Source organism: Bubalus bubalis, chromosome 16 (assembly GCF_019923935.1).
Source record: "Bubalus bubalis isolate 160015118507 breed Murrah chromosome 16, NDDB_SH_1, whole genome shotgun sequence".
Lineage (NCBI taxonomy): Eukaryota > Metazoa > Chordata > Mammalia > Artiodactyla > Bovidae > Bubalus > Bubalus bubalis.
Window position 1 is genome coordinate 78,672,698 of NC_059172.1, and position 15,670 is coordinate 78,688,367.

General features: G+C 35.0%; 1 protein-coding gene across 5 annotated transcripts in view; it reads left to right on the top strand.

Moving 5' to 3' along the window:
* Positions 1 to 15,670, top strand: part of CEP126 (centrosomal protein 126) — a 131,416-nt gene that overhangs the window by 943 nt on the left and 114,803 nt on the right. For all 5 annotated transcript variants that reach the window (XM_045163019.1, XM_045163017.1, XM_045163018.1 and 2 more), the window contains exon 2: positions 6,533 to 6,652. In XM_045163019.1, the coding sequence (XP_045018954.1) occupies positions 6,533 to 6,652 (120 nt within the window). The remainder of the gene's footprint in view (positions 1 to 6,532; positions 6,653 to 15,670) is intronic.

The window sequence follows — 15,670 nt, forward strand, 5'->3', positions numbered from 1 at the left end:
TTCACACTGGTTTATCACTGACTTGTCCCTACCTAAGAATTGGTCTAGCCCACCTTTGACATTATTACTGGTTGCATTGTAGAAAATTGAAAATGTTAAACAGTTCTGTTTTCAGAATATGTAAACCATGCTTATTCATTCAGAGAATGTTATGATAATTAGAGTGTAACGTTTGTATTCTCAAAGGACTTGGTTGGTAGTGATGATGCTATGTAATCATCTTCATTCTTGTTGGAGAGTCTCTGCTTTTCAAATTAATTCCCACTTTCTTATTGTCTCCGGGTTCTGGGAGTTGCACTTTTAAAAGCAAGTAAACAAGCAATTTTCATTTCGTGCTTCCTTTTTTGGCTAGGTGCTTGGGATACAACTCTAGTAAGGAAGAGTACATACAAAGCTATTTAAATAAGGTACATACAAAGCTATTTAAATAATGGTAAATATCCCTCTTCTGATCATGCTTCCTCAAGCTTTTATCCCATCTTTTCTTGCTTTAGTCGACTTTTCAGAATGCTAACCTGCAATGACAGCTTCTGATTCTTTTCATCTATTCATTATTAACTCCATTCACTTTGGCTTTTGCCCTTGCTGCTCCTCAAAACTATCCTGACTCAAGGTGTAATCTGAAATAAACCGGATTGCTTTCAGTATGGATTTGATTCTGCCCCCTTGACACTGTGTTTAATTGAACCCTGAACTCCTATTACACTGACCCTGATTTATCTGTAAATCAGAAAATAGAGAAGCACTGTAAGTGGCTCATTGACAAGGTGTATCTTTCCATCATTTTCATTAGTGAAATGATCATAGACTTAATAGTTTTAAATTTTTAAGGTATGAATGTTGATACAACAAAGGAAATAGTTGTAAAATAAATTTGGCAGTACCTCAAATGAACAAAACCAAATAGATATAATTCCAGAATTATAATGTTGGTTTCCTATAAAGAAATGTATTACTAAAAATATACTTAAATACTAAATATATAGTTAAAATTATGAAAGTTGTAAATAATCATTTCAATAGATACCCTGAGCCTTTGCTAAAATCCAACAACTTTTGCTAGTGTGTGTGTGTGTGTGTGTGTGTATGCATCTATATATATTATATATAATATACATTTTTTCCTCGTTTTTACATATATATTTGCTAGCAAATCAAGAATATTATTGTTACTAGTTGGAGAAACACTTAAGCACTTGTGTCATATTGTACATTCTCAGTGTCTGTAATGTTGCATATTGGATACCTGGTACAGAGTAGGTGTGCAAATTTATTAATAACTAAATTTTAAAAAATGAACTGTAGACTTAGGAAGTGGCTTGGTAAAATTTCTACATGTGACTTCTAAATACGAATTCAGTACTCAGAGGCTATATTTCTCTACTTAAGTTGGAATTTCCTAACTCTAAAGGCTATGGAAGAACAAAACTTCATGAAGTTTATCTAATTAAAATTAGATGAAGTTCTATAATTTCAGTTTCTTAAAACAATTCAAAAGGAAATAGAATAAAATTTGTTTTCAAAAAAAGGAGGGAAGGTCTCTCATGTCCCCTTCACACTATGCCTCTTTTTTCTCACAAGTATCTCCAGTCTTTTCCCCTTCTGTTTTATCCTAGCACCCACCTTGCAATGGCACCCCACTCCAGTACTCCTGCCTGGAACATCCCATGGATGGAGGAGCCTGGAAGGCTGCAGTCCATGGGGTCGCTGAGGGTCAGACACGACTGAGCGACTTCACTTTCAGTTTTCACTTTCATGCATTGGAGAAGGAAATGGCAACCCGCTCCAGTGTTCTTACCTGGAGAATCCCAGGGATGGGGGAGCCTGGTGGGCTGCCGTCTGTGGGGTCACACAGAGTCGGACACGACTGAAGTGGCTTAGCAGCAGCACCTTGCCTCTCTTTATTCCCTACCCAGTTTAACCCTGTTTTTAATTATCTACACATATTCTCTCAATAACATCCTTGGTTCTTTTTACTCCTGTTCTTCTTTCTCAACCATCCAGTAACTATTACCACCCTATATTTCTGGTCCTTCACTCAATAATAAAAAATCTGTCAGAGAAAAGTCACAAGATTGCTGTGGTTTGATTGTTCTCAGCTTCACCAGAACAAGAACGGAATTCTGTCTTGTTCCTTTTAAATTAATTTCTGTGCCAGATCTTGATCACCTTCCCTCATTCTTAATACCCTGTCTTACTATTTCATAAGAGAATGGATGCATAAACTCCCTCAGGTCCCTCCCAACAAACAACACAAACCATCCTACTCCCATCCCCAACCTCAATCCCCTACCCTATCTTTTTATCCAGGCTCATTGATAAGATATATCACTGTTACTGTAGAAGGTGAATGCATTCACTTATGTCCTGTTTTCATCACCTCTCTTTCCAGTAACCCTGGATTGTAAATTATCCTAACTCTCTATTACAATTTACTTCCAACTCTTCTCTAATAGCCTTCTTTCCCTAAAGCCTATAAACACCCTCTAGTCTTGGCTATCCTTAAAAATAAAAATCAAACCTTTTGATCAAAAGAACTCTTAACTGTTTTAATATCTCCTGTCTCATTATTCAAACCACTAAAAAAGAGTAGTCTAAATTCACTGTCTCTACCTTGAGTTACACTTTATACTTCATTCCAAAATATACTTGAACTGATTTAAAAAAAAAAAAAAAAAAAGGCATGGACTGTTGTCTGTCAGGCTTCTCAGTCCATGGAATTCTCCAGGCAAGAATACTGGAGTGGGTTGCCATGCCTTTCTCTAGGGGATCTTCCCTACCCAGGGATCGAACCCAGGTCTCCTGCATTGCAGGAAGATTCTTTATCATCTGAGCTACTGGGAGGTTCATAAAAAATAAATACAAAATTGTAAAGAAAAACTGACAGAAAATAGATTTTCACATTTTTCATAACTTGAAGATATAGTAACTTTACCTTTTGAAAAGCAAGAACCAATTTCAAATGAAAAATATTTCAAAGATAACTTGTTAATTTAAAACTTTAGTGTAAGGGGAAATTATATAATTAAATAAAATGAATTATCTGGAGGAAATGCTTGTAATTATGATAGAAGGTTAATATTTATACTATTCTCTCTCTATAGAATTTACTGAAATTGATTTTTAAAATGAAGTTCTCAATAGATAAATGATCAGTGACTCTGAACTAACAATTCACCAAAGAGGAAAATAAAATTAGTATCAAATAAGACAATTTTTCTGTTTTGCTAATGCATACATACTATAACCTGACTTTCCACGTGGTCTTTCTTTTTTTAAAAGTACTACCTTATACTCATGAGGTTTTACCTCATATTCATATATTTCTAATGACATGTAAATTTATATAACCCTTTTGGAAATCAATTTGTCTGTGAGACACTGAAAGCTATAAAGATATGTATACCTTTTGTCTTAGTTTATCTGCTGAGAATTTTCTCCAAGGAAATCACTCAGCAAGCTTTTATTACGCCATTACCATATTCTAAGCACCATGCCAGGCATATTATATTTTATAGAAATGTAGAGGAGATACACATGATGTACCCATGAGAGTGTCATATCTTCCAGTGAGGGTTAGAAAAAGCTTCATAGGGTAAGAACTGTTTGAGGTGTCCCTGAAAGGATGGGTAGAGTTAGCCAGCATGTTCCAAAATATAATGGCATACTATGTCATGGCTTGTTCTGTTAATAAGTATCTTAGTGTGATAGTGTGACTGAGCTAGGAGTCATGTAGGGAAGTGTTGAAAAATGAAGATGAAAAAACAGACCAGATTATAGGATGCCTTATATTCTAATGTTATCATGAAAGTAACAGGGAGATTTTGGAGAACAGCAAAGAATGAGAGACATAGTGAGATTTGTGTTTAGCTGATTTTTTGGATGTTCAAATGGAGGATGACAAGTTTAGGAGTAGTATGATGAGTTAGAAGACTACTGAGTTGGTCTGGGCAAGGGATTTAGAGCATCACAGTCAAGGCTGTAGAAGGTACAGAAAAGAAAAAGAATCAGGATAGCTCTAATAATTTGACAAGAGTATTGGTTATATGATTCATAGTTATTAGTGGTGGTACAATATTTGAAAAAACCTAAATGAGCTACAATTAGAAAAAGACTATATTGGGAGAGGATGAGGTAGGGTGCATTAGGCTATGCTTTTAAGTTACAATCATTATGTATTACTTAGCCAGTACTACAACCTATAATTTTCTTGGTTGTTGATTGTTTTTTTTTTTTTTTTATAAGTATATAACCTTTCTTTGAACAAGTATTTAATTCTGGTTTTTATGGAAGTATCTTACCTTTACGGTACAGCTTGTATGAAAATAAAAGTTTAACCAGCCATCTAATATTTTTTAAATTTGAATACCATACTTTGAAGAGATGCAAAGGCAAAGCACTTTTTATAACTCAGCAGGCAATATTATATATATATATATATTAGCTATATATATATATATATATATATGTAGAGAGAGATTTAATTAAATCTAACATATAGTTGCCAGAACATTATTACAAACATTACATTTGTGATTATGTTACTGTGGTGAGACTGCAAGCATGTTAAAACCTTGAACACAACTGTTTCCACGTGCATCATACTCCTTCATATTTCTCACCTGAACCGAAGCAACTTCTCCCTTTGCTCCCACCCAACAGTGTTGATCTTGGGTACCCTGAAAGGAAGTTGCACTTTCCTCCACTGAGATGTTGTGACTTAGCAGTTAGCCATCTTGTTGAAGTCTGACTCCTTCTAATAAATTACTCTATTGGAAGAAGAAGCTAAATCTTTAGCTTTTTCCATGCTAACAATGAACCAGATTCTTTCCTTTTTTTTTTTTTGTTTCAATTTTATAAATCCTTCAAAAGAAACATTAAGCAAAAATATCATGTATGCAAGTGCATGTATTTGTTTATGGTGAGGTACAAAATTTTATAATAAATTATTAATGGCCAATGGCATAAAAATAGATAAATAGCAACATAATTGAAAGTGCCCATTTGCAAAGTTTCAAATGACTAAAACATTCAAATAAATGTGATTGGTTTGAAATATATAGTATTGGATAGTTTTTTTTTACTATGTTGATACTGAAACACTGTAGGATCCTAAAATTAAGACATTTTGAATTAACAAATTATGTACTGCTTAACTTATTATTTAATATGTTGTTTTACCACTAATATTTATATCTTATAAAAATTTTGATTAAATAGACCTCTTAAAGAGAATTTCAAATCTTTATTTGGGGGGAGGAGTGGTTTAAACATAGTTTATTCTAAAAAGACAACTAGGCATGTTCGCAATATATAACCTCAATACAATCTTATATACATCTGGAGACCTGGCATGCTGCGATTCATGGGGTCGCAAAGAGTCGGACACGACTCAGCAACTGAACTAAGCTGAATGATGAGGTACTGGAAATGGTAATTCAATGACCACTTCTTAAAACTTCAGAATCATTAAAAACATAAAAATACTATGATAAACTTGATAAAGGCATTCAGTAATGCCAGTTGAAATGTAGCTGAGTAAACGCAGACATCAGTTAACCACAGCAATTCAACTTATTTAAAGAAATAAATTTCAAATAAATGGATGATTTAGATAACTAAAATACTCTTTATCTGGCAAACTTCTTGTAAACACTGCTATGTATGGTTTTCCTGATGGTTTGTTTTATAACCTATGAGTAAATCACCAAATTTTCCCAGTTATATTGCTAACTGATTTTTAATATTTTAATATGACTTTCATAATGTGAATTGGAGAAGGCAATGGCACCTGGAAAATCCCATGAAAATGTCAACCAAAACATTTAACTCATCTACTTTATATTAGTGAAATATAACCTCCTTTCATTTTTCTACATACATTCCTAAGATGTGAAGTGTGTTAAGTCACTTCAGTTGTGTCTGACTCTGAGCAGCCTTATGGACTGCAACCTGCCAGGCTCTGTCCATGGGATTCTCCAGGCAAGAATGTTGGAAGCGGGTTGCCATTTCCTTCTCCAGAGGATCTTCCTGACCCAGGGATCAAACCCAGATCTCTTAACATCTACCTGTATTGGCAGGCAGATTCTTTACCACCAGCACCACATGGGAAGCCCAACATTCCTAAGATAGCAACTTGTTAATAAATCCCAGGGACGGAGGAGCCTGGTAGGCTGCCGTCTATGGGGTCGCACAGAGTCGGACATGACTGAAGTGACTTAGCAGCAATAAGTACCCAAATATCTGTATAATGAAAGAAAAGATAGACATTCTCTTTATCTGGGCTCATGATGTATAAAAGTAATTTTTCCTCAAAGAAAATGAGATGTATCTTCAGTTGTATTATCAAGTCAAGAAAAAATAAAACATCTGCCATTCATACACTGACACTAATGTGTACACATACTAATTATTCCACAAAAAATCATTACATCATTATATGAGACTGTAATTATATTTTATTTATCAGGTAGCACTGACATTCATCCACTAAAGACGTAAACCACTGTCCTTAACTTTATGCTGTTATTAGAGATATGAAAATTCATTTTGAGAAAAATTTAGAAGAAGAGCGCCAAATATTACTGCAGCAACAAAAAATATGTCGAAATCGAGCACGTAAATATTTTGTGGAGTCAAACCGGAGAAAAAAGTAAGTAATTATATTTTATTCAAAAGCATAGAAACTCAGTCTTTATAAATTAATAATTTCTCTACTTTGTAGCATTTTATGAACCTAAGTCATGACAGTGATTTCTGTATAAAATTGATCAAAATTTTTGTGACTTTTAAATTTTATTGTTTTTCTGCCACACCACAGAATGATGTATCATCTAGTTTAGTAAATGTAACTGAGGCAGTCTTTTCTTGTCATAGAATTTATTAGTGTCATATCTACTTCTTAAAATAACTATAAAATATATTCTTCATTTTTTGTGTCATTTTATGATAAAAGGTGACCAATTAGCATTTGCTTTAATAGAATATATTCTATTTTAATTATTATTCACTTATATCTAATTTTTATATACGTACTTCCCTCATTCATCCAGTCAGAAAAATAGGGGAAATATGAATAATGGTGGAAATATTATAAAAAGAATTTTATAAATGATTGCCACTTTAAAAAAAGAGCTTTCTAGTATAAACTGGCAACTAAATAAAGTAAAAACGCAAATGCAAACAAGCCTATCTCTGCTTGACATTTCTCAAAATTCATTTGAATTGCTGGTTTATTTTTTAATGCAGAGTCGTTATGCCATTTTTATTGTTGTTTCTTTCTACCTTGTTTATATTTCTGCAATAGCTGAATAGCAGAAAATCCCTAGAGTTTATCAACTACATCATTGGGCATATGTTGCAAATCCCATTTGGGGAATACAAAATTGTTTACCTGTAATTTTTTTCTGGCGCTGTATTTCTCTTTAGAGTAGCTCTATACCGCCTGGTGTAGTTGATAATATTTAATGAAGCTTCATTTTGTTTCTGTTTTTTATTTGTGTATTTCTGTTTTTCCCCTACCTTTCAGCTCCTGAAGCTTATAAAAGGCACTGATAGATGTTCAATAAAGATGAATAATCTTATGTTGAAAGAGTCATTGGCTTTGGAGTTAGAGATCTAGGTTAAAATCCTAGCTCCATCAGTTAGAGCAAGTTATTTAAGCTCTTTGAGCTTTAGTTTCTCATTTATGATTGGAATTAATACTATATGTTTCAAGGAATTATTATGTAGAGCAAAAACGTTTAATAATAGAAATAGTTGAGAACACATATACAAAATATTTGTCATGTAGTGCTTCAACATTAAAGCTTATTTTATTAACAAATTAGTATCTGTCAGTTGTACATTTTTAATAGTCTTGCTGTAATGAAATGGCAGGCTTTATATGTGGAATTTGATTCATAAAGTTCCAACCTATCTTGTCTCATCAAATACCATAAGAATTCTGATGTAGAAAATATAGAAGAAAATTTGGGGTTTAAAATTCTAAGAGGCAGTACATTTTCCAATATAATTTCATTATGTTTTCCTTTTCTGTTGCCCTACAGATGGGTAAAGAAAACCTGTTTTGATGTAAAGCCACATAAAAGTATTTTTTTAAACACTAATCATTTATTTCTATATTCACCTTTTATAAAGGGAATGAAATTCTAGATACACTTCTGAACTTCAGAATATATCTATCATTGTGACTTTTTTGGCCTTGCCATTATCTATCCATTTATGCTTTACATCATCTGAGTTTATGGTGTCTATTCATATTATGGTCAGAGTTTAGAAAAACTATTTTTCCTACAGGTAGAGATAGTCTCCTAACACTTAGGTTTTTTCCTACAAAATGAGATAAATTTGTGCTTTGACATTGTCAATACAGTTTCCCCAGTAGTACTCAGAAGATCTTCATAGCACCAAGTGCTCTTTTTTACTTTTATTAATTGCCTAAAAATCACACACATTTTATTTTCTTGTTAACCATTTTTTGCGTTTCTGTTGCCAGTATTTTTCTTGTATGTGTTTATCGCATTCTTAAGTTTTCCATTCTGTCACTCAGTATTCATACAGTGAAGTCCCCTTGGTTTCTCTCCAAGACCTTCCTCCACCAGTAGTTACTGCTGCAATAGATTCACCCATAGACCTAATCACAGTAGGCATCCTGAGACTTCCCTTAATTGCTCTTAGCAATTAGAGCCACAGTTTCTTGTCTTCCATAGCATCCCTTTTTTTGATTTGTTTTATAATATTTGTGGGAACACAACCTCAAATAACTTTCTAGTTAGGCTGCTTTGTGGACCAAGTAATTTTAATATATACACATACTTAAAGAATATTAACTTATTTCCTACATTGTTTTTAATTTTCAACTTAGAACTATCTTTTGATAAATTAGTGAAGAGGCATTTATTCATCAACAGCATAGCTAATTCAGTACCAATTATTAAATACTATATTAGGAGAAAAAATAATTTTGGTTAATCTGTTTCATCATCATAAGTTAGAAGTGTCAATAATCAGATCCAATATGGCTTCTTGAGGAAACTAAATAGAAATAAATTTTAAGAAGTAAAGAACTCGAAAGAAACATTCAAATAGTTTTAAAACAATATAATGTAAGTATGTAGGCTTAAAAGTTCAGATGATCAGACAAAACTCCTATGTAACTATATAACCAACTGGCATAATAAGAAAGAAAAGGATTGAATGGGGAAAACTGCCCAAATAAAGCAAAGAGGAAACACTAGCAAGTGGTGAGGGTCAGGCACTTTGGAAGAATCTTTAAAACCTGTAATAAAGAAGCTTCCTTAAATATCCTATAGGCAGAAAAAAAATTACCTAGAGAATCACAGGATGAATTATTTGGTGAACAGGATGAATTATTTGATGCTGTTGAAAGAGTATGAGGTAGCTACATTATCTATTTGTGAGAATGGTGGAGTATGGAGTTCCCCATGAAGCAGGAAAACTGTACCTTAGAATAAATAAGGACTTATACTTTAAGCAATTTAAGTCACATTAATCAAGCCTACATATATAGATGTATGGAATAAGCTAAAAAATATAAACAGATTCAAATAAATCCAGTTATCAGTAGATTTAAATATCCCTGGATATATTATCCATGCATGCGTGCTCATTGGCTTCAGCTGTGTCCAACTCTTTGGTACCCTGTGGACTGTAGCCCACAGGCTCCTCTGTCCATGGGATTCTCCAGGCAAAAGTACTGGAGTGGGTTGCCATGCCCTCCTCCAGGGGATCTTCCCAACCCAGGGATCAGACCCACGTCTCCTGCATTGCAAGCGGGTTCTTTACCACTGAGCCACCAGTGAAGCCCATATTATCCATAATATATTCATAATATATTCAAGAGAAATGAAAGGAATTCAGGATATTTAGAAGTTATTTTCAGCTATTGAAAGTGTTATAAAGGATAACATTTATTCATTCAACAAACATTTGAAAGTATAGTGAAAGTGTTAGTCTCTCAGTCTGAGTCATGTCCTACTGTTTGCGACCCCATGGACCATAGGCCATGAGGCTCCTCGGGGCATGGAATTCTCCAGGCAAGAATACTGGAGTGGGTTGCCATTTCCTTCTCCAGGGCATCTTCCCAACCCAGAGAACAAACGTGGGTCTCCCACAGTGAAGGCAGAGTCTTTACCATCTGAGCCACCTTTCGTATACCAGAGGATAAAAAATAAAATGCATCATTCTTGCTTTCTATTTACTAATAATGAAGTAGTAAAAAACAAAAAGGATGGTAGTGCTGTACAGTAAATACTACAATTGAGTCACCAACAAGGTACTGTGGAAGTACATCTCACATAGTACATGACAAAGAATTCCTGGAAGGGTAAATTCTTATTAGATAAATGAGGAGTTAGCTCACTTGAGCGGCAAAGGAGAACAATATGTGAAAAAACTTAAATGTTATGAAATAAAAGACATTAAAAAATAGTTTTATGTGATTTAGGCACTGGAAAATGTGGAAGGGTATCAGGAGAGGAAACTATAGAGCTGACAGGAGACATTACTAAAATAACTTTTGTGCCAGTCTAAAGAAATTAAACTCTATCCTGAGATGCTGTTGAAAGAGTAAAAGAGAGATGGATGCTCATGTTCATATTTTATCTCATTATAACAAAGGGTAGAGAATGAATTGAAAGCATAGGCTTGAGGCAAAGAAGAGGAGTAGAAAGCTCTTATGGGGATCTAAGCAGGAGAAGGTATGAAGCTGGCCTATGAAGGCAGAGTCGGGATTGAGTAGTAGGGTCAGTAGGAGTCAAAGGTCAGTTATGGGTGGCTCATGAAGAGCATTGTCAGAAGTAGAATACTCATCAGTTATGCAAACCTTATTTTGACATTTTTAATACAAATCTAAATTACAATGCATATTTCTGTCATCTTTTATATAGATTATGATAAATGTGTTTGATATTTTCTTCATGCCTTTGAATCATTATGGGCATCAAAATATTTTACTCTGTTATGTTACTGTGTTGCCCTTGAGCTATTAAGTTTAATTAGTTTACAATACTAGCCTCTACTGGTTAGCTTGGTGAATTCTTTGTTAAAAGATTTTTTCCCTTACTGCATAGCTGTAATTTTTTTTTTAAAGTTAAATTTAACTTTGTTGTTGTTACTGTTTAGTCACTAAGTCATTTCTGACTCTTTGAGACCCCATAGACTGTACCCCACCAGGCTCCTCTATCCTTGGGACTTCCCAGGCAAGAATACTGGAGTGGGTTGCCAGTCCCTTCTCCAGGGGATCTTATACACCCAGGGATTAAACCCAGGTCTCCTGCATTGTCAGGCAGATTCTTTACCACTGAGCCTCCATTTTGAGGTAATTGTAGATTCACTTGCAGTTGTGAAAAAAAATACAGAAAGATCCCATGCATGCATGCTGACTTGCTTCAGTCATTTCTGACTCTTTGCGACCCTTTGGACTGTAGCCTGCCAGGCTCTTCTTGTCCATAGGATTCTCCAGGCAAGAATACTGGAGTGGGTTGCCATGCCCTTCTCCAGGGGATCGTCCCAACCCAGAGATGAACCTGCGTCTCCTGCAGCTCCTGCCTTGCAGTTGTATTCTTTACCGGTGAGCCACTGGGGAAGCCCAAGATCACATAATACTCTCTATTCAGTTTTCCCCGGTGGTAACATCTAGAAAAACTGTAGTGCAATCTCACAACCAGGATAATGACATTTATATAGTCAAGACACAGAACATTTCTGTTATTTCACATTGCCCTTTTATACCCATACCCACTTCCCATCCTCTGGAAATCACTAATCTGTTCTCATTTCTGTACTTTTTTTCATTTCTAGAGTATTCTATAAATACTATCATATATATGTATAGTGTATATATTATATATATGATGATTTCTGTATGATTCAGAATTGCCTTTTTTCACTCAACCCATTTCTCTGGGATTCATCCAGATCGCTGGATGAATAGCTTATTCCTTTTTGTTGCTGAGTATTATTGTATTGTATTGTTACCATTCACCCATTAAGGATATCTGGGTAGTTCCCAGTTTGGAGTTACTATGAATAAAGCTGCTATAAATATTCATGTATAGGTTTTTGTGTAAGCATTGAAGGCAGGAGGAGAAGGGGATGACAGAGGATGAGATGGTTGGATGGCATCACCGAATCAATGGACATGAGTTTGAGTAAACTCCGGGAGTTGGTGATGAACAGGGAGGTCTGGAGTGCTTCGGTCTATGGGGTCGCAAAGAGTTGGACACAACTGAGTGACTGAACTGAACTGAACATTTTTATTTCTCTGGAATAAATGAAGGAGTACAATTGCTGGATCATATGGTGGTTTAGTCTTGTAAAAAACTGCTAAATTGGTCTTCAGAGTGACTATCCACCAGCAGTGTAAGAGTGATCCAGTTTTCCACATCCTCATTAGCATTGATGTTGTAACTATTTTGTATTTTAGCCATTCTTAAAGGTATAGTATGGAGAAGGAAATGGCAACCCACTCCAGTAATCTTTCCTGGGAAATCCCATGGACAGAAGGAGCCTAGTGGGCTACAGTTCCATTGGGTTGCAAAGAATTGGGCACAACTTAGCAACTAAATAGCAACAACAACAAAGGCGTAATAATATCTTGGTGTGGTTTTAACTGATATTTTCTTAATGCCTATTGATTCAGAATATCTTTTAATGTGCTTATTTGCCATCTGCCTATCTATGAAATTTCTCATAATGTCTTTTATCCATTTTCAATTTTTTGAAGTATAGATAATTTACAATGTTATGTTAGTTTCAGGTGCACAGCCAAGTGATTCAGTTATACGTATATGCACGTTCTTAGATTCTTTTCCATTATAGGTTCCCTGTACTTGATATCCTGTAATATCGAGTATTACAAACTTGTTGTTTGTTTTTTACTTAGTCTATATATAGTAATGAATATATTTTAATCCCAAACCCCTAACTTATCTTCCTGCCCCTCCCACTATCCCCTTTTGTAACCATAAATTTGTTTTCTATGTCTGGGACTACTTCTGTTTTGTAAATATGTTAATTTGTATCATTTTTTAGAGTCCACATATAAGTGGTATCATATATTTGTCTTTCTCTAACTTCACTTAATATGGTAATCTCTAGGTCCATAAGCAAATGGTTTTCTTTCTTTCTTTTTATGGCCAAGTAATATTCCTTTGTATATGTATACTACTAATTTATCCATTTCATCTGTTACTGGACATTTTGGTTGCTTCTGTCAGGTTGGTTTATTTCTCTCTCTTCATTTTTGTCTCATCCATAACAAAGATTTGGAATGATGGACTAATTACAGCTAAAGCAGGCAGGATATCTTAACTGTTGTCTCATAATAGCAAGAATTTAAAACAACAGACTAGTTACAGATCAACTACAGCTCAAGCAGACAGAACTTTTATTAAACCAAAGAGTGGGTAGTACACTCTGGAGACTTGGCAGCAGCTGTGGGTACGGTCCTCTTGGCTTCCATTTTTATACTTCCCATCTCCTCCTCTTGGTTCTGCCCTGTGTACCTACCACCAATGAGGAAAGGGAATGCAAATGGCTGTTTGCTCTAGGTCAATCAGGGAAGGGGGCGTGTCTGGGCACATGCAAAAATAGCATTTTTACATATTCATCTAGGTGGGGGTGGGCTGGGAGCTTTGTTAATAGTTGCAAGTTACATAACAGGCTTTATTGGTCCTGCTTTCCCATATTTCAGTCTGTTATAATCATATATATGTATTGAATATTTATGAACCTTTAATGGGCTCCTGGCTGCCTAAGGATACTTGAGGACACAGCTGTGTACAAGAGAGAATGTGCCAGAGTTGGAGAAGCCCTGTGGTGAGTCTGTATCCACTGTGGGCCTAGGGCACATGGGCAAGAATTGGAAAAGTCTCTGTGGCTATTTTTGTAGCATATCTGTGAGCTCTCCTGGGAGTGTCTGAGGTGGGGTTTAGAGATCAGCTTGCATCCCTTTCCCTTAAGCCACCCCTCATTGCTCATGCCTAACTTCCTACCTAACAGTTCCATGTCTTGACTATTGTAAATAGTGCTGCTGTGAACATTGGGGTGCATGTATCTTTTCAAATCAGAGTTTACTCCAGATATATGCCCAGGAGTGTGATTACAGAATCATATGGTGACTATTTTTAGCTTTTTAAGGAACCTCCATGCTGTTCTCCACAGTGGGTGCACCAGTTTAAATTTCCATCAACAATTTAGGAGAGTTCCTTTTTCTCCAGACTCTCTCCAGTATTTATTATTTGTAGGCTTTTTAATAATGGCCATTCTGACTGGTATGAGATGATACCTAACTGTAGTTGTGATTTTCTAATAATTAGTGATATTGAGCATCTTTTCATGTGTCTATTGGCCATCTGTACGTTTTCATTGGAGGAATGTCTCTTTAAGTCTTCTGCCCATTTTTTTAATCGGGTTGTTTGTTTTTCTGATATTGAAGCTATGTGAGCTGTTTTTATATTTTAGAAACTAATTCCTTGTCAGTAGCATCATTTGCAAATATTTTATCCCAGACTATAGATTGTCTTTTCATTTTGTTTATGTGCAAAAGCTGTGTAAAAGCTTTTAAGTTTAATTAGGTCCTATTTGTTTATTTTTGTTTTTATTTCCATTAGTCCAAGAGATGGCTCCAAAAATATTGCTATAATTTGTGTCAGAGTGTTCTGCCTATGTTTTCCTCTAGGAATTTTACAGTATCTAGCCTTACATTTAGATATTTAATCTGTTTTAAGATTATTTTTATATGGTGTTAGAGAATATTATAATTTCATTGTTTTACAGATAGCCATCTAATTTTCCCAGAACCACTTCTTGAAAAGACTGTCTTTTCTCCATGTATAGCCTTGCCTCCTTTGTCTTCAGTTCAGTTCAGTCACTCAGTTGTGTCTGACTCTTTGCGACCCCTTGGACTGCAGCACACCAGGCCTCCCTGTCCATCGCCAACTCCCAGAGTTTATTCAAACTCATGTCCAATGATTCAGTGATGTCATCCAGCCATCTCATCCTCTGTCGTCCCCTTCTCCTCCTTCCTTCAATCTTTCCCAGCATCAGAGTCTTTTCCTTTGTCTTAGATTGACTTTTCATCCATTTTCTAATTAGATTATTTTCCTTTTTACTGTCGAGTTTTGAGAGCCCTCTGTATATTCTAGGTACAAATCCTATGTCAAATGTGTGGTTTGCAAATATTTTATTCTGCACTGGAGTTTATATTTTCACCTTCTTAATAATAGAGTCTTTCCTAGAACAAGTTTCTCATTTTTATGAAGTCCAGTTTATCACTTTTTCTTCTTATAGATTGCGTTTTTGGAGAAGCCTTTGCTTAGTTCTAGGTCCTGAATATTTTCTCCTAAAAGTTTATAGACTTACAAACTGTAAAAAGTTAGTATTTTTACAGTCTAGGTGTGTGATCTATTTTAAGTTAATTTTTTTATAGTGTGTGAGACATAGGTCATGGTTTTTTGGTTTTGTTTTGTTTAACCTATGGATATCCAATTAGTCCAGCATTCTTTGTTCAAAAACTATCTTTCCTCCATGAATTTTTTGCACCCTTGTCAGAAATCATTTGTGCATATTTATGTGGGTCTATTTCTTGGTTCTCTAAATGGCAATCCACTCCAACAGTCTTGCCTGGAAAATCCCATGGACGGAG